General features: G+C 43.7%; 2 protein-coding genes across 4 annotated transcripts in view; both read left to right on the top strand.

Annotated features, from left to right (window-relative positions):
* Positions 1 to 15,879, top strand: part of Metap1d (methionyl aminopeptidase type 1D, mitochondrial) — a 109,605-nt gene extending 93,726 nt beyond the window's left edge. For all 3 annotated transcript variants that reach the window (XM_023719109.1, XM_023719110.1, XM_023719111.1), the window contains 7 exons: positions 1,246 to 1,394; positions 1,983 to 2,025; positions 5,966 to 6,129; positions 12,939 to 13,036; positions 14,340 to 14,387; positions 15,237 to 15,315; positions 15,468 to 15,879. In XM_023719109.1, the coding sequence (XP_023574877.1) occupies positions 1,246 to 1,394; positions 1,983 to 2,025; positions 5,966 to 6,129; positions 12,939 to 13,036; positions 14,340 to 14,387; positions 15,237 to 15,315; positions 15,468 to 15,546 (660 nt within the window). In that variant the 3' untranslated portion in view covers positions 15,547 to 15,879. The remainder of the gene's footprint in view (positions 1 to 1,245; positions 1,395 to 1,982; positions 2,026 to 5,965; positions 6,130 to 12,938; positions 13,037 to 14,339; positions 14,388 to 15,236; positions 15,316 to 15,467) is intronic.
* Positions 15,880 to 20,121: 4,242 nt separating this feature from the next.
* Dlx1 (distal-less homeobox 1) lies at positions 20,122 to 23,347 on the top strand. The gene is made up of 3 exons (XM_004634759.1): positions 20,122 to 20,975; positions 21,617 to 21,816; positions 22,963 to 23,347. Exons 1-3 carry the CDS (start codon positions 20,663 to 20,665, stop codon positions 23,215 to 23,217), a joined length of 768 nt encoding a protein of 255 aa, XP_004634816.1. The 5' UTR covers positions 20,122 to 20,662; the 3' UTR covers positions 23,218 to 23,347.
* The last annotated feature ends 1,952 nt before the right edge of the window (positions 23,348 to 25,299 follow it).

The following is a 25,299-nucleotide window of genomic DNA, read 5'->3' as shown; positions in this document are numbered from 1 at the left end:
GTAACTTATTGTGCCATCTGTGTAGTAAGTAAGTGTCTTATGCAACATAATGAAGCATAACGTAAATATAAAATAACATGGAAATTATTGAATAGTTAATTTTTAATAAAAGATTTAACCTTTATTTTAGAATTTTATGTCATAGAGATAGCCTTCTTGTGCTTATAAAACTCAGTCTCGGGCCGGGGAGATGGCTCAGTAGAATAAGCGCTTGCCTGGCAAGCACAAGGGCCTGAGTTCAATCCCCGGTTCCGAAAAAAAAAAAACAAAAAAAAAAACACCTCAGTCTCAGGGACTTGTGATGCAGCTTAGTATCAGAGTGCTCATTAGTATGGATGGAGCCCTGGGTTCAAGACAGTACCACAAGGGGGCTGGTGAGATGGCTCAGTGGTCTAAAGCTCCTACTTAGAACAAGCTAAGCTAAGCAAAGTACAGGAACCGTGGTTCAATCCCCCAGCACCACATGCCAGCCAGCCCCGCCCCCTGGTGGGCTGAGCTGGCCACACACACACTAAATAAATTAATAAATAAACAAATAAAAATTTAAAAAAGACAGTACCACAAAAACATGTACATAAACTGAACTACTGTTCTCACTGTTTGGGAACAGTTGGATATCTTCTGGTAAGGGGAAATGTTTTAACCATTTAGGCACAAAAGAAATCAAGATTAGTGAAAATCAAATCTCTACAAAATAGACAAAGTTTTTAAAAGGATGACCCATACTCTCCATGCCATGGCTGCAAAACCCACATCATATTTCACTAAAATAAAAAGGTATGAGTTGACCTACTCTTCCAGACTTGATGTCTAAACTTAAGATCCTTTTGAGCACTTATATTTTTACATTAACTAGGGCACTAATCCTTGAGGAAAATGAAGGAACCACTATAGGCCACATTGTTGAAATCTTTGGGCCAAACAGGAGTCATTTCATTTAATAACTTATAAATGATTTAAGCGATCATAGAATTGAAATTTTCAAAAAAAATAAAATAAATAAAAAAGAATTGAAATTTTCTATTTCCTAGTAGTTCCTAACACCATCATATACACAAATAATCATCTAAAAAGCCCAATTAAGCATAGTAACATTAGCCATAATTAATTAAAGTGTTGTACCATATGTTTATCATAGTAATTTTATACTGTTTCACATGGGAGTGCTATTGTTACAGGCATATCCAGTAGATACAGGAAATGTCTTCAACTATTGTCACACAATTTCTTTATTTAATATTTTAGGTTGACATGACAACTGAAGAGATAGATGCTCTTGTTCATCAGGAAATCATCAATCATAATGCCTATCCTTCACCTCTAGGCTATGGAGGCTTTCCAAAATCTGTTTGTACCTCTGTAAACAACGTACTCTGTCATGGTATTCCTGACAGGTATTCATTCTTTCATAATACATTGTTCCTTTAGAAACTAAAACATGAAACTAAGATTTATAACTTACGTTGAAAGACACTATAGTTCATTGAAATCCATGCAAATTTCTGAAGTTAATAATGATAACACAAAAATTTTGAAGTATTTTACTGCTAAATGGGTATAATGTCACCATCTAATATTTGTTAAAAGAGTATGTGATGTACAAAAGTAGTTATGCCTTCACTATTTCTTTTACCTTCTTTGGTTTTTACCAAATACACAAGAAAATAATGTAGGCAAATTTTCGTTATCAACTATTGTTTCCATTCTTTACAAAACTAAGGTAACCAATAAGGATATCATTGTAAAGAATGATTAATATTTAAACAATGACTGTGTTCACTTGATATGTTTCTTAGAAAATTTGATGTAACTAACATGAAATAGCAGTCAGATGTAGTTATTGCATTTATTCCTCCTGTACTCCAAATTATCACTGTGTGTCATTGATTTTATGATAGTAATCATTCATTATTTATTTTTATATTCTTTTTGTTAAGATCTGTCTATCACCTTTTTTTTCTGTTTGTTTTTTTCTGAAACAGTCGACCTCTTCAGGATGGAGATATTATCAACATTGATGTCACAGTGAGTAAATCATATAAAAAATAGTCTTTGATCAACTTCAGAATTGCTGATAGCAACAGGAAGAAGAGTGGATTGAAAATGTGAACTGCACTGGTACAAGTACTGTTTACTCCTAGCCCCAGACGCAAGCAGCTGGTTTCCTTTTTTGTCTTTAACTCTGTGTTTATTCCAAGTAAACTCAGGCCTGACTTGAATTTGGGGCTGGAATCAGATGCACTGAGATCAATGTTGGCCTAAGTGAAATGTCAACCCAATCCTGCTATGTGTCATGTTTCTGAGAAGGTGTAATTGTTATTGATCCACTGTGTAGTTAATGCAGAGCACCACAGCACTGGGCAGCTGCTGAAGCTAGATATGTATGAGATGAGCTAACACGAAGAAAGCCAGCATTTTTCCTTCACTCTGCCAAGATTGATCTTCCTCTTCCTGCTGATTTTGAGTGGGGCCTGTCATTATCTTACTCTGTCATTAGGGGCTACATTGGCCTGTGTGTCAGTCTATTTGGACAGCAACTCTTTTGCTAGCAGTGTTCCCTAGATTTATTAAAAATCCCTGAAGGTAATGTTATGTTCCATTTCTGGTACAGAGAGTCTAAAGCCCAAAAGCATGTAAGTAGAATTTTTTTCCTTTGAACTTAAGTTTTCACTAAATGGTTGATAATCTTTTTAAAATAACAAATGAGTGATTTAACAGAGGGCCTTCATATTGTAGACATGGTAAGCTTTCCTAATTTTATTAGCCTTCCCCATCCTCAGACTTGAAATATTTGTGCTCACTTTATTTTTTTTTCACTTTATTTTAATAAATAAGCGTTAAGTAAAATTTAAATATATGATGAAAATTCATTGAGATGGATAGCGGTCAAGGAATACAGTTCTACTAATGAGGAAATTTGTTTTGTTTTGTGTTTGAGTCAAGGTCTTGTTATGTTGTTCAAGCTGGCCTTGAACTCACTACGTAGCCCAGGCTGGGCTAGAACTCATAGCAGTCTGTCTCAGCTTTCCAAGTGCTAGGATTACAGGTGTGTGCCACCATGCCTGGCTACTGAGAAAATATTTTTATTAATAGTTATTTCATATTCAGACCAGGGAACTTAGTTGAGTGTGAATGATATGCAGATCTAAGGAGGTGATTTCCAACAGTTGTATTTAGTCAGATTCTTAGTTTCTTCACACCAGTTTATACATGGATAGAGCCACCATGTCTTTCATTGCTTAGTTATTTTCTATACACTACTTAGAATACTTTTTTATTGTACAAGATTACTTGAATATTTGCTCCACATATTCTGTTGCTATCTTTTCCAAATCAAAGTCATGTAGGAGGAGTCTATTGAAGCAATACCTGAAATAAAGCATTTTTTATAATACAGGTTTATTTTGGATTGAACCTGATTTTAAGGTTTTATATTTATTTTTCCCCCAAGCATCCTCTAACAAAATATTACTGTCTGAATGAAATCACACTGTTTCCAGAGTGTCCAAATGGAATACTTTATTCCTTGTCAAAGTTTCCTAAAGACTTTTGATAAGTAATTTCAATTTTAAATTTAAAACTATCTTAATAATTATAAAGCTCATAAGTATAGTGATATACTTTCAAGTATCTAGAAATGTGCAGAAGTCTAGGAAACATAGGTCAGTATCTTAAATTATATTGCTTATAAAATATTTCATTCAGCAAAGAACTCCATTACCATGTTCTATACTTTTATCAGGAAATACTTGTTGGGCTGGGGAGATAGCTCAGTAGAATAAGCGCTTGCCTAGCAAACTTAGGGTCCTGAGTTCAATTCCCAGTACCACCAAAAAAAAAAAGGAAATACTTGTTGAATTTTATAGTTGTTTGTGTCTGCTATGTTTTACAAGAAGATACATTTCTCTTTCTCTTGAAGGTTAAATTTTCTTAAGAAAGACAATGTGATACCTCTTAGTAGTTGCTCAATAAATATTAGTTGAATAAATGAAGTATAAAACAGGAATAGTTTATGGGTAAAAATAGCACTTATAAATGACTACACATATTTTCAAAAGTCTTGTATTTCCATGTACATTGAATCTTTCGGTATTCATCTTGAAAGCTGGCAAAAAGTAATACAACTGGTAGCGCATACACGTAATCCCAGGTACATGGGAGACCGTGGCAGGAAGATTTTGAGTTCAAGCCCAGCCTGGGCAGTTTACCAATTTAGCAAGACCCTGTCTTAAAATAAAAAAGGCCAGGAATGTAACTTAAAGCAAAGACCCTGAGTTCAACCCTCAGCACTACAAACAAAAAAGTAATATGAAAAAAATCAAAATGTAAAAAGTAATACACTCATACTTTAAAAAACTATAGTTCAAGGGTCAGCCTGATAGCTCACTGGACTAAAGCACCTGTTTAGGCAGAGCACAGAGGCCGGAATTCAGTTCAATCCCCAGCTTGCTGTGCTGGCCCCAGCTCCAGAGAGTTCTGAGATAGCGACTGAGACGGGGCATGGTGATGTGTACCTGTAATCCCAGCACTTGGGAGGCTGAAAACAGGAGACTCACTGTGAGTCCAATCTGTATAGTGAGACCCTGTAGACCCTGTCTTAAATACAGAAAAAGAAAAACCAAAGCAAAACAAAACAAAACAAAATCCTATAGTTTGCAGTTTAAAAAGTTCTTGAAGAGTTATATTAGCAAATTTCATATTCTTTTATATAAAATCAAAGTTTATACTTTCCTAGATTGCAAAGGATCATAAATGGGAATAAATGAATAAAGCACTACTATATTGCAAAGTAATTGAGATAATTTATACAATAGTGAAAACACTTGATTAGAAGCTAAGGAGCCATCGTATTAATCCTGGTTTACCTCTGTATTCTATCACTAATCCCAGACAAGTTACCTGTCTGTGCCTCAATTTCTTGAAGATTATTATAAACACTTCTCTTGCTTTCTTTGTGGAGTATGAGAAAACATTTATTAAGGTGCATACTATGATACAGATTTAAGATAGTTATTATTTAAAAAAAACAAAGTGAAAATAAATATCCTATTATAAATTTCTTTATTTTACTTTATGAGAAAGAAAACTGAAAATTAATTAGGTAAAATTTATGCAAAATAGTAAATACTGTGCTACACTCAGGGATCAATATTCAACCAGTCTCCTCTGGCTTCTATATTTACTACAGGGTTTGATAATCACTGATTTTTTGTTATAATGAAACTTGGGTCCTTCAGGACCCATAAGGATTTCTAAATCATTGAAAACTGATAAAATTATATTTTCTATAATTTTGCTCATAAAATTGTTTTGTTATATTCTAATTCTTCAAAAATCACCTTAGAGTGTTTTCTGTTAACATTCTGCTATCTGAAACATTAGTTAAGATTTCACTTATGCTGGATTTGCCTATAGCTTATTTCATTTCTACTTTCATATGTTTTATTTCTTAGACTTACATTCTCCTGTCATCTGTTATAATACCAATGAGTGTTTCTTATTTATTCTTGCCATTATTTAGCACTTCAAGTATAGGAGTGGAAAGAAATGATAATAGGAGTCTTCATGACATTGAAGAAGCTTTATACCAGGTTAAATACTTCTAAGTTTTCTAATTGTGGCAGTTATGTAAGTCAATCAATTTGGTCACTTTTTATGTATATAGTTTTGCCTTCTGGAATAAAATGAGGAAACAGAATGTTACAGTAGCATTGTTAATCATAATGTTGAACTGGACATTCTAGACATTTATTTTCAGACTTTTATATCATTATATAGCTTCGTCTTTTTAATTTCTGTAATGTTTTAGTACACCTGTTTTTTCTTTTTTATGTAAAACTAACTTGAGAATAATTCAGAAAGGATAATAAATGTGAATTTACTAAACAGAGAAGTGAATACCGTACTTTGGGAGAATAAATTTTCATAAGCAAGGTTATATTTTAAAACTTCTGCTTGTGTTTAGGTCTATTACAATGGCTACCATGGCGACACCTCTGAAACATTTTTGGTGGGCAATGTGGACGAATGTGGTAAAAAGTTAGTGGAAGTTGCCAGGAGGTGTAGAGATGAAGCAATCGCAGCTTGCGGAGCAGGAGCCCCTTTCTCTGTAATTGGCAACACAATCAGGTAAGCTTTACACTGACAAGTAAAGGGAGGGTTGGCAAGTGGTACAAAGGTTATTGGTAGCTTGGTATAAAGTTGATGACATGTTTTATGATTCAGAACCATCATTTCAGTCTGATATCCATATGTCAACTGCCAGGCTGAAATACTGTTCCCTGGGTTGAAAAAAACAAAGGTTTTTAAAAAGTAAATTAAACCAGGGTAAGCAAAGAAACTTATTGGAACAGCAAACAGTATTTCTATGTCTGCTTTCGTTCTAGCTTGACATACTGGTCTGTATATAGTTTACTGACTCAAAAATCACACCAAATATGGAAGAGAGTGACTAAGAAGGGGCTGAGCATGCTAATCCCGGAATAAAGGGAAAAGACAAAGCTAAAACTTAAGAAGGAGTGAAGCGAAACATATTCCTATGATTGAAAGATGAAAAGTGTTAACACAAGAAAGCCTTACCTTTCATGCTAGCAAATTAGCAAATATCCTGAAAAAGTGCTCTTCTGGCCTGTTTTTGTCTGATTCATTTTTCCTGTAATCCATTCTGTATTTTCCACACAGTGTTGCATGCCTGCCTTTGAGTGGATGTGTGTTTTCTGGATTCATGAATTTTCTTTGTAGTCTGCTACCTACTTTCAGGTCTTTCTCCCCCTTCACTGTTTTGAAGTAGACGTGCAGAATATGTGTTTTCATTTAAAAGTAACACATTTTGTTACAGATGATCACATCAGCACCCCTTAAAGTACCATTCTCATTAATGTGAACCATTGAATACTTCCTATTTGTCCAAAGGAGGGAAGGCTTAGTCACCTTGAAAAGATGCTGCCTTTTTTCTTCAAACACCTCCAAATACTTTAAGGAAAAAGGCCGTAAAATATCAGTTAAATGTATTTATGGCTTTAAAAATATTGTAACAGTGTCTGAATCAAACTTTAGTAAAATCTCTTTGGGTTATATCTGAGAAGCTTTTATTGAAGACTTTGAACAAAATTGTGTTTTTGACAGTTTTAAATTATAGGCTAACTAGCCTGGGAAAAAAGGATAGTGTCTCTCTGTTCTTTCATAGGAAATGTTGAATCAGACCCCTACTGGGAAAAGAAATTTAATGCATATCTCACTATCTTACTGTCCATGAATATAATAGAAATGAATTCAAAATGCAGTTTTATTTTTGCAAATGGGATGAGTCGATAGATGCACCTCATATTTTTGAACACCTAGGGTTCAACAAATTTACTGGTGGTGCTCTTGCATTTTAACAAAATTTATTCTTCAGTAGAAGGGGGCAGAGAACACTAGATTCTTATTCAAGCATTCTATCGAGCTCTGCATTCATGGCTGTGTCTAAAGGGCATGTCAGCCTTTGATTCTCTCTGAGAGGTAATTATCCTTTTCCTGTCACGGAACAACAAATGATAGCTAACTACAGAGGCACATTTGCAGTAGTCACATTCATCAACTGCAGAAAAAAAATTCAATTTAATTGTGCAACACAGCTGCACATGGGCTTTTGAGCATTTCTGTTGTTCTCCCTGTCTCGCTATTCCTCCCTCCAGATCTATTTTTTAAACTTTTTTTCTGGTTATTTTTTCCCCTTTTTGTCTCTTCTTCCATTTTTACTCTCTGTACTTTCTTGTTAAAGTAATTTTCCTTTGTGGCTCTCATTCTTTTTTCCCCATTGAAGGCTATGAATGTAGAAAATTATCACAATTACTCATATAATTGAGCCTCTTTGTAGCAAGTGCAACTCCAGTAGCCTTTCTCCATCATGAAAATGGTTTCATTATAGGGTTTTTCATATTCTCTGACACCATCTACACAGAGGAACAGGCGTGCAGATGAGATGTACTAGGAACAGGCTAGATCAGTAAGGTCACAGTGGGAATAATTAGCTCTGCTATGGAAAGAGCATCTAGGCCTTTTACTGCTACATAAATGTACTGTCCGTGGCTTTTAGTCACAAAAAAAACTTACTAACAAATGGAGCTCCCGCCTACTACTTTGAAAAAAAGATTTGTATCAACACTACAATTTTCCATCATTAAGACTAATAACACAGAGCCTAGTATACATCAAGGGGAATAAAAAGAAAAATCTCACATTCAAGTGGTGGCTGGGTGCTGACCTTTGTTCCCTTTTTTTGTGTACGACTTAACTCTTTACAAAAAAGAGCCACACGCCACACCAACATGCAGGTGAACTCCAGCTAGTACTAGCAAAGCACAGCATTCAGTCAGAAAATCTGATAAATCTCCATGCAAGATAATGCATTTCATTACATATTCACTACATTAATTCTAGCTACGTTAAAGAAGATGATGAAGAAGAAGAGTAGAATTGAAAATGACATTGGATTTTAGCTATCTGGATGCAAAGGTCAGTTTTTGCAGAGTATGAATTTGCATGTGCAGGCTCCTTTAAAAACCAGATCAGTCCCAACAACTGCACTTACAAAACTATGTGGAAAATGACAGACAATGAACTTTTTACTTTTACCCTAATGCATTTCATTATTTAGATGGTTTATGTCTGCCGCTGGCAAGGAGACTGGCCTCAATTCTAACACATGTTTGTTCTGATGTCTTAAAGCAGTATTTCTGGCTGTCCATTATTTTGCCTTTTTGTATTCAGGCAAAATCTTAAGAGAGTAAATAAACAAATAATAATCACCTTTGAGCTAAAAGTACTTAAAATCGTTATTGACCAAAGGTTTCCAAACATTTTGCATAGCAGTCTCATTTATTTTAAGGTGTTAATCATGTTTACACAGCCTCTTTCCACTGTTGCAAGAACATTCAAGCACCTTGTACTAATATATTACTCCAAAGTTGAGCGCTCTACAGAAAATTTGGAATTCTCTTCTAAAACTTAAAGAATAGGATAAAGTTTCTTAAGAAATACAAGCGAAAATGATTTCATGAGCAGAGTTCTGATGCCTAGTGATCTTTAGGCCATGATGTTTTTGTATTCACCGTATCTCCATTTGCTTCCAAATATTCCTAAATCTGTATTTTTATGTCTTTGGTTTCTCTATGAGAATGTCATGAGTGTGTAGATTCATGTATCACAAATACGACAGTTCAATCAAAAAATAACCTAATGTCATGATGAAAGTATCAATAAATGTTTTTTAATGTTTATTTCATAAGTGTATGTTTTGATATTAATTTTGAACAATATAAAGCAGATTTAAAAAAAATAATCTCTTTCTATTAGATTATTCACATTTAAACAATAAGTGGCTCAGGCAAAATAAGTCATTTTAATGTCATCTGTGATGGATTTTTCTTGACAGCTACTGTAAATTACAATTACACTGCTTCTCTCTGCACATGAAAGTAAGCATTGCCATAAATTATCTTTTATTTCAATCCATCATGTCTGCTTTTCAGAAACAGAAAACCTCAAATAAAAGTTCAACATTATTGTAAGAAAATACAGTAATTTGTGATCCAGTTTGAAACAAAAAAAACCAGTTGCTGGCTTTCAAAAATATTACTAATTGTACTTAAACATTCTTGTCATTAGAGGGAATCCCTGGATTTGTGCGTTCCTTCATTCAAATGCTCCTGCTGAAATTAAAAAGCTAGAAAGATTAAGGTATAATTCAAAACATACCAAATCATGTGCTATGTGAGATCCTGTATTAGAGAGATGTGGCCCTTTGGAGACGAGTGTTGCTTTAAAGAATTCATGTAAAAATGATAATGGTAAAAAAAAAAAAATGGTAATGGTGTTTCTGTGTGCTTTTTGATTTCTCAGTAAGAGGATGTCCTTAAACATAGTACTCCTCTGCCCTCTTGGGGAATGTACTTTTAGGCATAAAAGTAGTTGAAATATATTAAGAAATATCACTTATCTAGACAACACTTCAGTGGAGTCCAGCTGCCTGGAGAAAGGGAGTAAACCAAAGAAAATGGTTACAACGTGAAATTCCTAAAAGAAATTTCTCTTTCAGCTATAAACTGTGACTACAGTATGATCTGTGATGATGCAGTATAATTGAATGTAAGCTCATAAGCTACCTTTTTACACTTCTTCCTTGTCTGTCTCTCTCCCAATAATCCATATGAAAGGCTTCAAAGGATCAATGTGCTGAGCTCATCAGTAAGTGTCACATTATCTTAAAGGCTTTTTAGTTAAAAAGTCAGAACAGATGGGTTAATATCAGGAGAGTTCTGCTCAGTAGATTTCAGTGAGAAGATTGTGTCATCAAAGTGTTCAGAGCAAGAAAACCCTGGTGCTCAGAAATGGGTCCCAGTCCTGCATTGGCTGGTGATAGGGAGCAACCGCAGCGCTTCTTGGACACCCTCGCCCGCCTGGCGATTTCCCTTTCCCCCAGCATCCCAGTCTGGAGGTAGACGGACGCACGCTCTGCCTTCCCAAGCACAGCTAGGGTGTTTCAGACTTAGAGGGCTGGAATTTGCTACTACCAGTCACTTAAGATTGTGAAATCAGTTTAAAACACTACAGTCAGGTGAATAATCTTGTGCTCACAAGTGTATCCCAAAATAGCAGAAGGCTCATGGCTTTCAACAGCAATTAGGAACATTAATGATATTTTATCCCAGTTGACCCAGTAAATATGTATTAAAAAATAACTACCAGTCCAAAGAAAAATACCCTCAAAAGCAGAAGTGTATTCTTAGTTCCTGGGAAACAGGCATTGAGATAGGTGCTCAGGCAAGGAACTGAAGGAAACTTGTCTGGTTCTTTTCCTTCAGCTGTAAAAATCTTCTAACCTTTGCGTCTGTGACACATAGATTGTGAGATACTGCTGTAGCCAGAAGTTGCAGCAGAACTCAGGGAGCAGATTATTGTAGGAGAATGCACTCCAGTGTCTTTAGCCACCTAGGAATTGCACAGCTTCTTTTATGAAGAGGAATGAGAGGTATGATGGGGGAGGGACCCTGAGGGGTTTTCAGAGTGGGCTTTTTTGCTCTCCCCTCATCAGAAATTAAAATGAAGGTCGCCATTGTAACACACACCGAAGATGTAGCTGTGATGCCGGCCAGTCAGTTGGATCCTTGGGAGGGGGAGATGGAAAAAGAAAATAGTTTTTTTGTTTTCATTTTAAGAAAAGAAAATAACAGAACAGTTTCTATTGAGGCCCTTTAGAATCACTGAGGTTTGTTGTGACTGAATTAACATACTTTGTAGGACCCATTTTTGGTTTTTTAAAAACTAGTTTATCATCTCTTATTTAATCATCTCTCTTCTACCCTTTGTCCACTCTCCACTGTAAGCGTCTATTCAGAAATTGTGTGGAACAAATAAAAGCACCTTGGAAAAGACATTATACCAACTGCCCGGAGTGCAAAGACCCGCAGAAATAGTCATAACCCAAATTATAACTTAAGAGAGAACAATGTTGACTGCTTCTTGTCTTCAGCATCTGCATGGCTTACCTATTTTTGTACTGTCTATTACAAAAAAAATAAGTTTCAGTAACACTGCCATCTGTTTGCTACAGTAACATCCTGACTGAAGTGAAAATATCATAAGAGTCCAGAATAGTTATTAAAAATGTTTCAGAAAATGTGTACAGACACAAATGTCCACAAAGATGATGGCTGAAAAGGCTCATGTTAAACTATATCTACAGTCCATTGGAAATTATCGTTTGAAAGCTAAAAGTCATGTATTTGTTGGAATTGCAATAGTAGTCATGTGAATTCCAATGCATTGTTATGGGTAACATTAAGGATATTATGTCCTTTGTCCATATGAAAATATATATATCTAGGTAGGCATGGCAGCGTATGCCTGTAATCCCAACACTCTGGAAGACTAAAGCAGGAAAATCACAAATTTGAGCCCTACCTGAGCAACTTAATAAGACTGTCTCTAAGAAATCATAAGGGGTGGAGAAGGGGCCTGGGAGATGGCTCAGTAGAGTAAGCGCTTCCCTGGCAAGCGCAAGGGTCTGAGTTCAATCCCCAGTTATGCAAAAAAAAAGGGGGGGGGGCAGGGGTGGAGATGTAGCTCAGTGCAAAGGTGCTGGGTTTGATCCTCAGTATTCTTCCCCACCCAAATTCAGCCTTGTAGGTTAAGATTTTAGAGTTGATTCTGTGTGGTAGATTTCATTTATAAGGGTTAGAGAGAACCCAAAACATTTACGTGTGAAAATACCTAATGAAGAGTTAAGAGTTAGGCATGACAACACTAGTTTCTCTTAAGCATAATAAAGACCTAAAATATTCTTTATGAATTTTGTGAATGGGACAGGGCTCAAGTAAAACTCCAAAATTCTCAGGAAATTTGGACTCTTTAAGAAAATAGACAAAGCAGATTTGATCTTTCTTGTGTGTGTGTGAAAAATGCATGACATTTTGAAATAGACCAGAATAAAAGACACCATAAGGGAAAGCCGTATTTCTAGATTGTAATTTTCTTGTTTAGCTTCCCAGTCAGTGGGAATTTACACAGAAATTTATCCATACAACCACAAAAGCCAGGTAAGATTTTATGACCTATATTATATGCACATATATCTTAGTGATGTATATTTATATTTATGTGTATTTGTATTATTTCTTATCCAAAATGACCTTGTTTGAAATCCATACTAAGGCAAATGACTCAAACTATTATGTTAGATGTGTACCTTCTTTTTTCATATATCTAGAGGGAGTTATTAGAAGGAAACATCACCAAAAATTTAAAGTATTCCAGGATATAGGAAACACTAACACTCTGTCGTCGGACTCTAAATAGAACTGATACTCCTTCATTTATTTTAAAGTAACTTAATTTTTATCTAGTGTGCATTAAAATTTTATGTCATTTACCTAAATATCATTTGGTTACTTTTAAAGCCGCATAACTCATCAGAATGGCTTTCAAGTCTGTCCACATTTTGTGGGACATGGAATAGGATCTTACTTTCATGGACATCCAGAAATTTGGCATCACGGTAAGAAAATTAATTTGGAAAATGTTCACTGAATGGTGTCAGGGTAAAACAGTTTTGCCCCTGAGGGTTTTTCCACTTGCTTTGAATCCACATCGTGCGTGCGTGCGTGCGTGCGTGCGTGTGTGTGTTTGTGTGTGTGTTGGGGAGATATGGGGAATATCTACTAATTTTAATAAGCACATTACTATGTTAGAGAATTAAAGCCTCATAGTTCCAATCCATGAATAAGGCTTTTTCTGTTGTCTTTTCCTAACTGGTCCTTGATTAGAAGGCATAAGGAATATTTGTGTAGAAAAAATTACTGAAAACAGAATGCCATTGCATCAGTGTCCCAGCAGCATACACATATGACTGTTTTCTGTTTTTCTTTTTCTACCCCTCTTCTAACCGCTGACTGTTGTGGTTAAACTTCATTACATCCTGCACAGCGTTGACAGCTGATGTACTTAGCACATGTACTCTTTAGTGATGTCTCGATTATGCCCACCCTGGCGCTCCTTCCCCGGAGTTTCCTGTTGTTCACTGCCTGAGTGTGCAGTGTGCAGTGAGACGGAGTGGGCCCAGAGGGTTGAGAGGATTGGGTTGAAGGTAGGAAACTGCCAGAAGCAGGGGCCCCAGGGTGGTGTGACGTTTGGACTGGGACCAAAGGAAAGTTGGTCCTGCACCCCTGACCTATACACTTGAGAGTAGGAGTGTCAGTCCTAGGGGAACTACTACCTTTAACTACTATTAGAACATCTCTAGGGACCCAGCTGGACAGACCCCTTCAGACCAAAGAGCTCCACTTCAGGCAGCTAGAAGAGGTCTAAGGTAAGGATGCAGAAAGGGGTAGTCAGCCAGGCTTGTGTCCCATTCAGTGTCCATCCCTGGAATTGAGGCTGGAGCCCTCCATGTCCTGGCCCACCCTGCATGTTTGCATATGTCTTTCCAGCCTTACCTGAGTTAGAGATGTGGGGAATGTCCAGGACCCAGTGAAACCAGGAGACCTATCAGCAGGTGGCCTGGGGAACATAGGAACATAGGGACATAAGGGAAAGAAGGAGCCTGACAGGTGTCTACAAAACCTAGTTTCCCCTACCATGCTTGGGGAAATTGTAGGGAATGAGGTCTTGAAACTGCAAGTGCTGAAGCCCTGGAACCCCATGTTTGACCCTGGGAGTTATGCAGGCATCCAGAAGCCTGGAGTTTCCTTCTTCATGAAAGAAAGTGGCTATTTTTCAGGTGTCCTCCAACTCCCCTAAGTCTGTTTCTCACTGTTGTTTTTTCATAGTCTCAGCCTACCTCCCCATTTTTTGTTTTGCAGCAAATGACAGTGATCTGCTCATGGAAGAGGGCATGGCATTCACCGTAGGTAAAGCTAGGCTCCTCTGTGAGAGCTGCGGCTCATGGGTGGGAACTGTGGCACTGGCATGGGCCAGCAGTCCCTTGAAGGACTAATAAAGCCAATCAGCATAATGAAATAATTCAGATGCATAGTAAATCTGATTAAATAATATCCTTAAGCCCCCATCTTCCTAAATCAGATACTTACCGACACATTTAGGGGACGGCAGCCATCCAACCTCTAATTCTGTTACTAGCCTAATGTGGTGTTTGGTTTTATTTTTTTGTTGTGTTTTGTTTTTTCATTAACACCCAGTAACTAGACGTGATTATGTCCCTTGTTCCCTGTCAGCAAGTGGCATGTGCTTTCTGGTGGCCCATTCCTGGCTGATCCTGTGATTGGTGTCACCAAGTTCCAGTCACCTAGGGCCATGAAGGCCTTCTATTTCTGACTGTGGGACTTAATGGTGAAGCAATTAGAGTGAAATAAGAAAATTGTTATTTGCTGATTAATGAACGTTTTAAGCATGTTTTAAAAATTCAAATATTTTTAAAAACTGACTGGTATTTATAAGAAGGACTGGTGTTTGGATGGTTATTATCCACGGGGTCCTAATTAAGTCTTGATTAAAATGCCCTTCTTTCTCTAAAAAAATTATGAACTAGGCAACTTAATATACTTTTTAGTGTCGTGGTGCTTCCTCTTCCTACTGTTTAGTTTGTAGTATACTGTGTAAGCGACATCAATTATCAGCCCTTGCAAGATGACAACAGGACCCGGTGGGTGAAGGACTTGGGGGCCTCTCTCTCATCAGCTGAAACAGTGTCTGACAAGAATCTGATGAGGTCACTGCAGTAAATATTTTCTCTTTTACAGAGCCAATCATCACTGAGGGATCTCCTGAATTTAAAGTTCTGGAGGATGCATGGACTGTAGTCTCCCTGGACAACCAAAGGTGTTTTCTTTCCTTTTAAGGTGTTGGGAAAGGGGAGATCAGAGGGACTGTGGGAAGCCGGGAGCTACCGCTTCGCTCCAGCTGTGCACGAGGAGCAGGGGGGTGCCGCACTGGCTTGTACAGCGCCCTGACCACCGCCACCCTGTTTTCAGGTCAGCCCAGTTCGAGCACACCGTTCTTATCACGTCGGGGGGTGTGAAGATCCTGACCAAGCTGCCTCACGAAGCCTGAGAAGTGGCCCCAAGGTCGTGGAAGCCGGGCACCATTATTCTCAGTTGCTATATCACTTTTAGATGAAAGGGGAGGGGCAGGTCGCAAAGGAACCTACCTGCCACAAGACTGTGGGAAGAAATGCTGTGACGGTTGGGGCACTGGAGAGAAAGCTGAAGCCTGGCAGCCCAGTGGCTCGGGAATGTCATCCCAGGCTCACCTCCCAGCACCTGAATGCGGCTAAAGAGGAAGCTGGATGCGTCCCTTAGGAATAAGAGGGACTTCTGGAGAAGCACAGTTCCCCTGTCTGTCTCTCGCCCAGACCTTGCCCCAGTAAAAACCTGTAAAACCCTCTGTGTGTCTTCGTTCCTTGCCTCTGACAATCACAAGAGGGCAAGGGAGGTGGTTAATTCTGTTTGAGTCTGAACTTTTTCACACTGCACACAAAAAAGAAAAACCTGAACCTGATAGCTGGAGTATTTTTAAAATGTGTTACCCATTGCCGTCCCACATTGGCCAGTCCTGGGGGTATTCGAGGTGCCAGCACCTGCGTCCACCCCAGCCCTTCCTTTGATCATTTCTTCTTCACTGCTCTGCCCTGAGAGTAGCCCCTGAAGGAGCACTGATTGCAAGCATTTTCCTGGGTATGCACCCTGGGCCTGGCCCTTCTGCAGGGTTTGTTCAGTACAGAAACAGGACTTTCCTGGTCTCCTGCAGTTCTTCCTTTGCTGGCAACACCCCTCCTGTGCCCGTCCAGAAATTGATGTGAGACCTTCCCACCCCTTTCCTGCCACCCCTACCCCCATCCACACACTGGACTGTTTGTTACACTAAAAATTTGAGCTGCTGTCCCACCCACCCAGATATGAACAGCATCTGGTCAGTTCACCCACCTAATCCTAAACTGACCTCCAGCATTGGCCTTGGGACTCCCTCCCTGGGGCTTCTAGAACTTCCAAGGTCAGGTATTATCCCAGGGCTGTGTGAGACAATGGCATGGCTGGCTCAGACCTGGCAGCTTTTACTCTGCTTCTATGGCTGGTGCTCCAACCCGCTTCAGGAGCAGAAACCCAGCAGGCCAGTTGCCATAGGCTCTTTCTGGCACAAAACAGCCCTTCCCTGGAGGGTGCTCTCCAGGACTTGCTCACCACTGGCTGAAGGATGGGAAATGGCTAGGCCTCTAGTAGTCCATGAAGGAAGGCAGTCCCTGGGTATGATTTTAGGAACAGGTTCAGTAAAGACACACCCGGGGCCAGTGGTTTCTGTAGCCCTTGTTGCTATTTAAGTGGGCTTTGCAAAGTTGCCCCTGGCTAAATACAATTTGGGCTCAAAGGTACTGAAGAAATGTGGGCACCTGTATTTTCCACAATTGATGGTGTCACCTGCACCAGGAGTTGACCACCTTTGTGACCCCAGAGTGATGAAAAAGATGGGAATAGGACAATGAGCAGGCTCACAAATGAGTGCCAGTGTTCCCTGAACTAGGGACTCAGTGGTCCCTAACTCTCCAGATCAGATTCTCTGTGCATCCAGCAATGTGGAGTTTTAGACAGGGTTTGGTTTTAGTGGGCCCAGGGAGACAGAGAAGAGGACGCAGTTTCAGTAACTCCTTGCAATTTACAAGATCATAGATAAACTTTTGAGGTGCTCCAGAGTTGGCTAGGCAGAGGCCCAGGGCCTGAGGCTCTTGCCCCAAAATAACTCCCTAGAGAGGAATAGGGCCCAGTTGGCCTTGTGAGATCTTTGCCAGAGAATGACTTCATTTCTGTCCTACAGCAATCAGATTGCAGCGATTAGCACAGTAGCTTTATCTGTAGATGAGTTTTCTCCAGGGTTCCTTAAGGATAGTTTTATTAAGATCATAGGATTTTACCAACCACTGTGGCAACATACTGCTCGTGCAGCAATTATTTTGAGGTGGAGGTATTTATCAGACAGACATATAATCCTATTTATTAAAGCGACTAACCTAAAGATTATTTTCTCCATCCAATACTGCCAATACTCAGCAGTAGGAAACAAACTTGAATTACGACACTGTTTAACTCATTATGATGTGGAACTTAGAAAGCAGGTTCTTCAGCACTTAGTCCATGCCTTCTTGCCCTTTCACCAGCTCATCTGACCTCAGACCTAACCCAGAGATGCAAGACTTCCAGCCAAGTATGGCTAAGACCACAACCAGTGTTGCCTGGTCCTAAGGTGATTCCAACCCATCCTAATCCTGAACGTTCAGAATGAATACAATTTTCTTTCCTCTGAGTTGGGACAGCACTTTAGAACAGGTGCGGCCTTAGAGGTGGGGCAGTGGGAGGGAGCCATTCATAGCTCATGTAGTAGGGATACCAAAATTGAGAATTCCGCGGCTGGATTCCGCGGCTGCACAGCGCCGGAGGGACCGGCTCTGCGCGTTTCAGTAAATCTGCTTCTTTCTAAGAAATGTCTGCAGTGTAGGCACACCTTCGCCTACACACAATTCAATTCTAAATTAAGCGTGCTCTCAAACCTTATCCCGAGGAAATGCACACCAGACCTTTGTTCTCTAAGCCAGCCAGGTCCCCTGTACCCCTGTGGAAGGACGAGCAGCTGGGAGACTCACGACTTGCAACCGTCTCTCTTCCCTTCCCCCACCTTGCAAATCTCTGGGCGAAACTGGCCCCTGGCAGCCAGACCGTCGGATTCCCTTACGCTCAGCCCAGAGCTACCCGAAAGACGCCGGTGCCACCTTCCCCGGTCCCAACCTCTACCCCGCGCTGGCCGCAGCGATCACTTACGTGGGCAGGGCCCGCAAGGCGCTCGCGACAGACCCGGGGCTCGGACAGCTTCCGAGCAGCTGTGCTGGGCGCACAGGACGCGGCACTCCACACCCTAAAACAGGCGCTAGAAAGGAGCAATTAAAACCACAAGTGCCTAACGTCTCCAGTTGTCTAGTGGCCGAGTCATCACCCGGTTGTTGCTACAAAGCCTCGCCGTGTGGTTCGGTGATTAAGAAAAAAAAAAAAAAATCTTTGAACCACTGGCAAAACCGTTATTGGTTTGGAAGATCGGGTTGTTTTGGGTGTTGTTGCTTTTTGTTTTTATCTTTTGCTCCAACCAGGTTGCGTGAAATATTTCTGCTCCCAGCATCGCGCCCTTAAAACCAAAGGAGAGAAATTCCGCCAAGCAGGCACTGCTGCTACAGAAGTTTAGAAAGCGAGAACCCCCTCTAATATCTGTACGACAGCACCGATGTAATTTGTTTTGAATGTTCATTTTTATTGGTGTTCCCTCTGCCAAAATGTGCTTGATTACAGAGGTTTGTCCTGTGATCACTGCACACTCCAGACAGGGGAAGGTGCAGCGGGAAGGTTCAGCTCAGGCCAGATCAAATCCCGGGCTGTTTAACGTTGAAAGGCTGCATGTTGCTATTAGTGTTAAATATATGGCTAATTATGCGTATGAAAATTAAACATCAGTGTTATGCTAATGGGGCGCCTTCAGCTGCGGATCTGAGCACTTGAGACTACCATTTAATCAAATGAATCAGTAACTAATACATCTGCACGTGTGAACTTTCACAAGATCATTTCCCCATTCCCTTTACACCGCTAAATTATGAAAGAAATAATTATCAACACTTTCTAATTACCTAACAAAGTAATTTGGGATTCACCGTGGGGCTGGCGGGATGGGGAACCAACAGCCCCTAGCAACCAGCGTAGCGTGCGCCACGCCTCGTGGGGGTCGCTGTGTGGTAGCAGTGTCGGGCGGGGGCCATTCGTGCGCTTTTCTGTACCTAGCACCCCAGAAGATAGAAGGCGCCTTGGCAGCTCGGTCATGCGCCAGCCCTGCCCCCAGGCCCGGCAGAGCCAGCTCTGGTCATTGGAGGTGAGGAAGAAACTGGGCGACAGAGACTTATCTATACACAGATAGTCTTGCCCACCACAGGCCTGGCATTGCTGCGGGTTTCGGTGTCCCCCAGGGGCTCCTGCACCCCAGGAACTCCCGCCAGACCCCAGGAGGGCGCAAAATCACCACCTGGCCCTGCCGCACAGATAGTACTGGGTCCGCGAGGCCCTGGGCTCCACGCTGTGCCGCGCCCTCGGGGCGAGTGCGCCCGGGGAGCAAGGCTCTGAGGGAGTGGAGAGGGGAGGGGGAGCGCAGGAAGGTTGGGAGGGAAAGAGGGTGTGTGTGTTGGGGGAGGGAGGCGGTGCGGCCGCCTTTCCTGGGAGGAGAAGCGCGGGCTCCTGGCTCTCCACGCGCACTGCTTTAATCAGACCCGTGCAGCCTCGAGCTGGAGTGGCCAACCCGGCCTAGAGCGATGCGAGCGGGGCCTTGGGAGAGGCGGCGGCGGCGGCGGCGCGGCGGCCGAGTGAGTGAGTTGGTCTGGAGGGCCCTGAAACCTCGGCCCAGGGATGTGGCGCCGCGGACTCGGGCCAGGGGGGCGCGCCCAGAAGGGCGCTGAGCTAGGCGCGGGACGTCCCGAAGGACCACTGTCCGCCGGCTGCTACGGGCGTCCTCCAGTGCGCGACTCCGCGATCCAGAGGCCGCGACCCGATCCACCCTAGCGGAGCACTGGCCTAGGTGGAGGCGACCAGAAGCCGTTCCCGGGTCCCCGGCGTTGGGGCGGGCCCAGGGTGGGGACGATAAAGGGGGGCAATGGCGGGGAGCACTGGTTGGTTTCTGGAGGGGAGAGCGCGCCAGGGAGGCGGGAGGCTGAAGAGCAGGCCTCCGAGGTCCCAGAGCGGACGCCGCAGCCCATTGTGCGTCCCGCACCTCGCGCTCTGTTGCAGAGGAGCCCCGGCCGGGAAGTACCGACGCGTCTCTCCCGAGGCCGGGCCGCCTCGCCCGCTCTAGTCCAGCGGAGCCGAAGCGTCTTGGACCAATCCCCGGTGATTATGCAAGACGGCGGACCAATCAGCTCCGCCAGCTCATGAATATTTATGACCTTGGCTGAGTCAAAGCTTTGAACCGAGTTTGGGGAGCTCGGAGCATGATGCTTAGACTTTTCAAAGAGACAAACTCCATTTTCTTATGAATGGAAAGTGAAAACCCCTTTTCCGCTTAAATTGGGTTCCTTCCTGTCCTGAGAAACATAGAGACCCCCAAAAGGGAAGCAGAGGAGAGAAAGACCCACACCCAGACCCCGCGAGAAGAGATGACCATGACCACCATGCCAGAAAGTCTCAACAGCCCCGTGTCGGGCAAGGCGGTGTTTATGGAGTTTGGGCCGCCCAACCAGCAAATGTCTCCTTCTCCCATGTCCCACGGGCATTACTCCATGCACTGTTTACACTCGGCGGGCCATACGCAACCCGACGGTGCCTACAGCTCGGCCTCGTCCTTCTCCCGACCACTGGGCTACCCCTACGTCAACTCGGTCAGCAGCCACGCGTCCAGCCCCTACATCAGTTCGGTGCAGTCCTACCCCGGCAGCGCCAGCCTCGCCCAGAGCCGCCTGGAGGACCCAGGTACGTGCGCTTGCCAGGGAGAGGAAGCGAGGGAAAGAAGGCGCGAGGAGGAACAGGAGAGGGAGAGAGGGAAGAGAGAGGAGCAGAGGGGCAGAGAGGTGTGGTGGGGGTGGGGAGGGCGCGGGAGCCGTGGAGGTTTCGGATATCAGCCTATGGATACCTGTCCTAGCAAAGGAAGATGGTTAGAAATCCACCCAATTCGCAACTATCTAGCAAAGGATAAATCCGAGAGAGCGTCTCCTGGCACTGGCTGGGCCTCTGAGCGGCTCGGTGTGCCGAGCACACAATGCCCTGCTGGAAAAAAGAAACCCACATGTGCACGTATTAGTCTCGGTAATTATTTATTGCGTAGCGCTATAAACAATGTATGCAATTAAGGGTAATTAAACCTCAACTACCGCCTGCAAAAAATAGCAAACTTTCCCTGCACAGGCAATAGCTGCGCTCCCAGGAATGGCCCCATCCCGCGGGACTGGCCCTTGGACTGGGGGTGGGGGTGGACTCCCAGACTTCCAGAGTTTCTCGAGCACTATTTTCGCGGTCCTGTCTCTGTCATCCCCTCAATAACCACTCGCTCTCGTCTGTCCACGCTAAAGGCAGCTTCTGTATTAACAAGGGCCCCACTTCTGCTGTCTCTGCAGGGGCGGACTCCGAGAAGAGCACGGTGGTGGAAGGCGGTGAAGTGCGCTTCAATGGCAAAGGGAAAAAGATTCGCAAACCCAGGACAATTTATTCCAGTTTGCAGTTGCAGGCTTTGAACCGGAGGTTCCAGCAAACTCAGTACTTGGCTCTGCCTGAGAGGGCGGAGCTCGCGGCCTCCTTGGGACTCACGCAGACTCAGGTACCACGCCGCTGCCTCTGCGCCAAGCAGGCTTCTGGCGGCCCGGCCTGAGCCTAGGGCTTCATTTCTGGCTCGCTGGGCCTCAGGGTCGGGGTGTCATTGTGTGCGTGTGGATGTGTGTCCACCCCTGCTCCTGGCGTCTCCCCTTGCTCGCGCTTGCTCTCTGCCCTAGCTCGGTCGCCGCTCTCTGTCCCCAGACCTGCTTGCCGACTGCTTCTCCGTCCCGTCCCTGGACATCTGGTTAGGGCTCAGGAAGGATTTCTCCAAAGGTTTTGTTTGGGAATTCAGAGGTCACACGTGCCCGAACAACTGGAACAATAGACGCGGGACTTAATCCCTCCTTTGCCTTTAAAGCCTGTGGCTACTCACAATGGGCTTGGCCCTGAGCCTCTGTCCCCCTCCTCCTCCTCCTCCTCCTCCTCCTCCTCTTCTTCTTCCCTACGGAGTGGCACAGGGAATCCTTCCCTCAGCCTCCTCACCTCCCAAGTCCCAAACCCTAGAGAAGAAACGAGATGCTCCTTTTGGCCACCTCAGCCTGCGGGGAGTTCGTGGGCCTTCGCGGCTGGCGCGGGTTTCCGACGTCTGGCCCGGGATTTGGACTGAACCTGGGGGAAGCAAACAGGCCCTAGGGAAAGGTTTGGTTTGAGTCCAAAGTTCAACAACAACAAAAAAACTTGCTGCCTCCTCGTCAGTCCTCAACTCACTCGGGGGCCTAAAGGATGGTGCAAAAAGAAAGCGGTAGAACTGCAAATAAATTTCCTCCACTCCTATCCAGGTTTTTGATTCTTTTATTGATAGTGATACAGGAATTGCGTGGGGGATTGCGGGTGCTCTGTCTCCCGCGGACGGTAGTCGGGGGTCGGCCTGAACGCGCAGGCCAAGCTCGGGACCCCCGCGAGCCTCTTGGCACCACGCCCCCTGGCTCCAGGAGAGCAGCTCCCGCGGGGGTCCGAGGCGGGCCCGCGGGCTTCCTGGCCCTTCCGCCGAGCCAGCGGGTAGGGGGTGCTCTGCTCTCCTGCGGGGAGCTGCCAGCTTGCGCTGGGCAGGGGGCCGCCACACTCTGCCCTCTCGCCGTTCCCTTCTCTCCCCAGAACTGGGTGGGCTCAGTGGCCTCAGCCCGAGTCACGTTGTTTTCCGATCTTGCAGGTCAAGATCTGGTTCCAGAACAAGCGCTCCAAGTTCAAGAAGCTGATGAAGCAGGGCGGAGCGGCCCTGGAGGGCAGCGCGCTGGCCAATGGCAGGGCCCTGTCCGCCGGCTCCCCACCCGTGCCTCCGGGCTGGAACCCTAACTCTTCCACCGGGAAAGGCTCGGGCAGCAGCGCGGGCTCCTACATCCCCAGCTATACGTCGTGGTATCCTTCAGCGCACCAAGAAGCTATGCAGCAGCCCCAACTTATGTGAAGTTGCCCGCTGGCACCTGCCCACTTCCTTCCCGTCTCCCTCAGTCCAGGCCCCTCCTGTCTCCAGGTCCCTGGATCCCAACTGTGTGCCCTGGGCCTGGTGGAAAAGGGCCTAGAGGGAAGGAAGGGACGGGGAAAAGGCAGGTCACTTGCCTCCTCAGAAGCCCTCGAGGTCCGCCCCAGCGACTCCCCAGAGCCGGTGCTCTTGCCTGATCCCTGGCCTGGGCCACTCAGGGTGACAGCAGAGTGGCCTTGAAGCGCAGGCATAGTCACCCAAGACAGTGAGCAGCAAGACAACCCGGCTCACCTGACCTGCCGCCCCTCAGCTTTGTGGGAGTATGAGGAAAACAGAACCATGTAGAAAAAGCAAAAGCGCTTTTCTGTCCTGTCTCGTCTCCTTTTGCGCTGTCCAGGTCTTCATCTGTCCGCTGTCCTCATGCTGAGGCCTCTGCGAAAAGTCACCAGGTCTGAGCCACAAGCGGTCTGCGGGCCGCCCATCTTCCCCATCCTGGACATCTTATCCTTTCAGGCCTCCTGGACCCTGCCTGACCATCTGTGTAGCTTACTTGGGAACTGGGGGAAGTTGGAGGGAGGGGGTTTTATTTATTGAAAAAATGGACTTTGGCTGAGGCTGAGTGTTGGTTCTGTGGTGTGCGGAGAGTACACCGTCCAGATGCACTGTTTTCCTTGAAGGCACCCGGAAAAAAAGAACAAGGACGACTAAGGATTTTTAACTTACACACGAACTTTTGTACTTCGCTGGTATGGAATTGTTGAAGCCGAATGATTTACATTTTTTACATGTCCTGTATTATTAAAAATAATACAAAGAGAAAGAGAAATGAAGCCAACAAAGTTTTGTCATCTTGAGAGGAACACTTGGTTGCTTTGCCTGGACAAGAAGGAAAAATTCTAGTTTGGGTAAAAAGAGAGGATCCATGAGCAACAGAGAGAAAATAGGCAGGGGACAAGCAAGCAGCCCTAACTCCTGTGGGCTTCAAAGTAAGACAAAAGCAGCTTTACAACAATCCTGGAGGTTCTACCACAGAAAAATGCCAGTCCACCCTGAAAGCACAGTCTCCATTGCAGGAGCTATTGGCTGTATATATAATTATTATTATTATTATTATTATTATTATTGTTCTGTAAACATGTTGCACAAGCTTAGCCTTTTTCCGTTCTGTTGTATGTGGCGGTAAAAACCCGATGCTTCGTGAAATGAGAATCTTGACATTTTACTTGTGAAGTTTGGAAAATGTGACCAATGGAAATCAACCGTGTTTTGTGTTCTCTATGTCAAAGTTTAGTTTTATATTGAGAATGTTAATTTATTGCTTTGTATCTTGGGAGGGGGGAAAGAACTTTGTAAATAAGTTATAAAGTTTCTTTGAGACAGTAAAATTATGGTTTCAAGAAAGAACTGCTGTCTCCTGTGCCCTATGTGTGTGGGGAGGCTGGTGGGCCAGGCTCCCACTCCCACCTCTGGTAAGGATAGCATTGGATTGGCTCCTGATCTGGGACAGATTAGGGGTGCCCAGCTCCACCACCAGGACACCATTGCAAGGCTTGTGTTGTGTCCCAGGGGGACTTCTCACCTTGTTCTCTCAGGCAGCGTGGCATGTGATGTCTACCTGAGCAGAAGAGCTGAGGAGACAGTGCCCAGAGAGAGTTAGGGAAGGCGGCTCTGGAACAGGTGTGTTCAGGGCAGCCAGGCTAAGGAGTGAGAGCACAGTGAGCATCTCTCTGAGCGGAAAGCGGAGTTCAGAGGTGGCCAGCCAGAAGTTTGGCGTTCTCTCTAGCACCTCTCAGGAAGCCTTGGCTGCAGAGACACCCTGCATTTCCCCTACCCTATCCCCAGATCTGGCCTCTCAGCTTTTGCTTGCCCGGAGGCACTGGATTCCTTGGTGGAAAAGACAAGGCCAGATGCCTGGCTGGGGCCGGAAGGACACGTCTGTCAGTCCACCCCCCAATCAATCAGTGAGCTGCAAGAGACAGGACCCATTCCCTGGGAGCCCTCCAGCCCCTCCACATCAAAAAAGACCTGTTCCTGCTATGGATCAGAGAATTTTCTTTGCACATCTAA

This window comes from Octodon degus, unplaced genomic scaffold, assembly GCF_000260255.1.
Source record: "Octodon degus isolate 3935 unplaced genomic scaffold, OctDeg1.0 scaffold00065, whole genome shotgun sequence".
Lineage (NCBI taxonomy): Eukaryota > Metazoa > Chordata > Mammalia > Rodentia > Octodontidae > Octodon > Octodon degus.
This window is presented reverse-complemented; position numbering and strand designations above follow the sequence as displayed.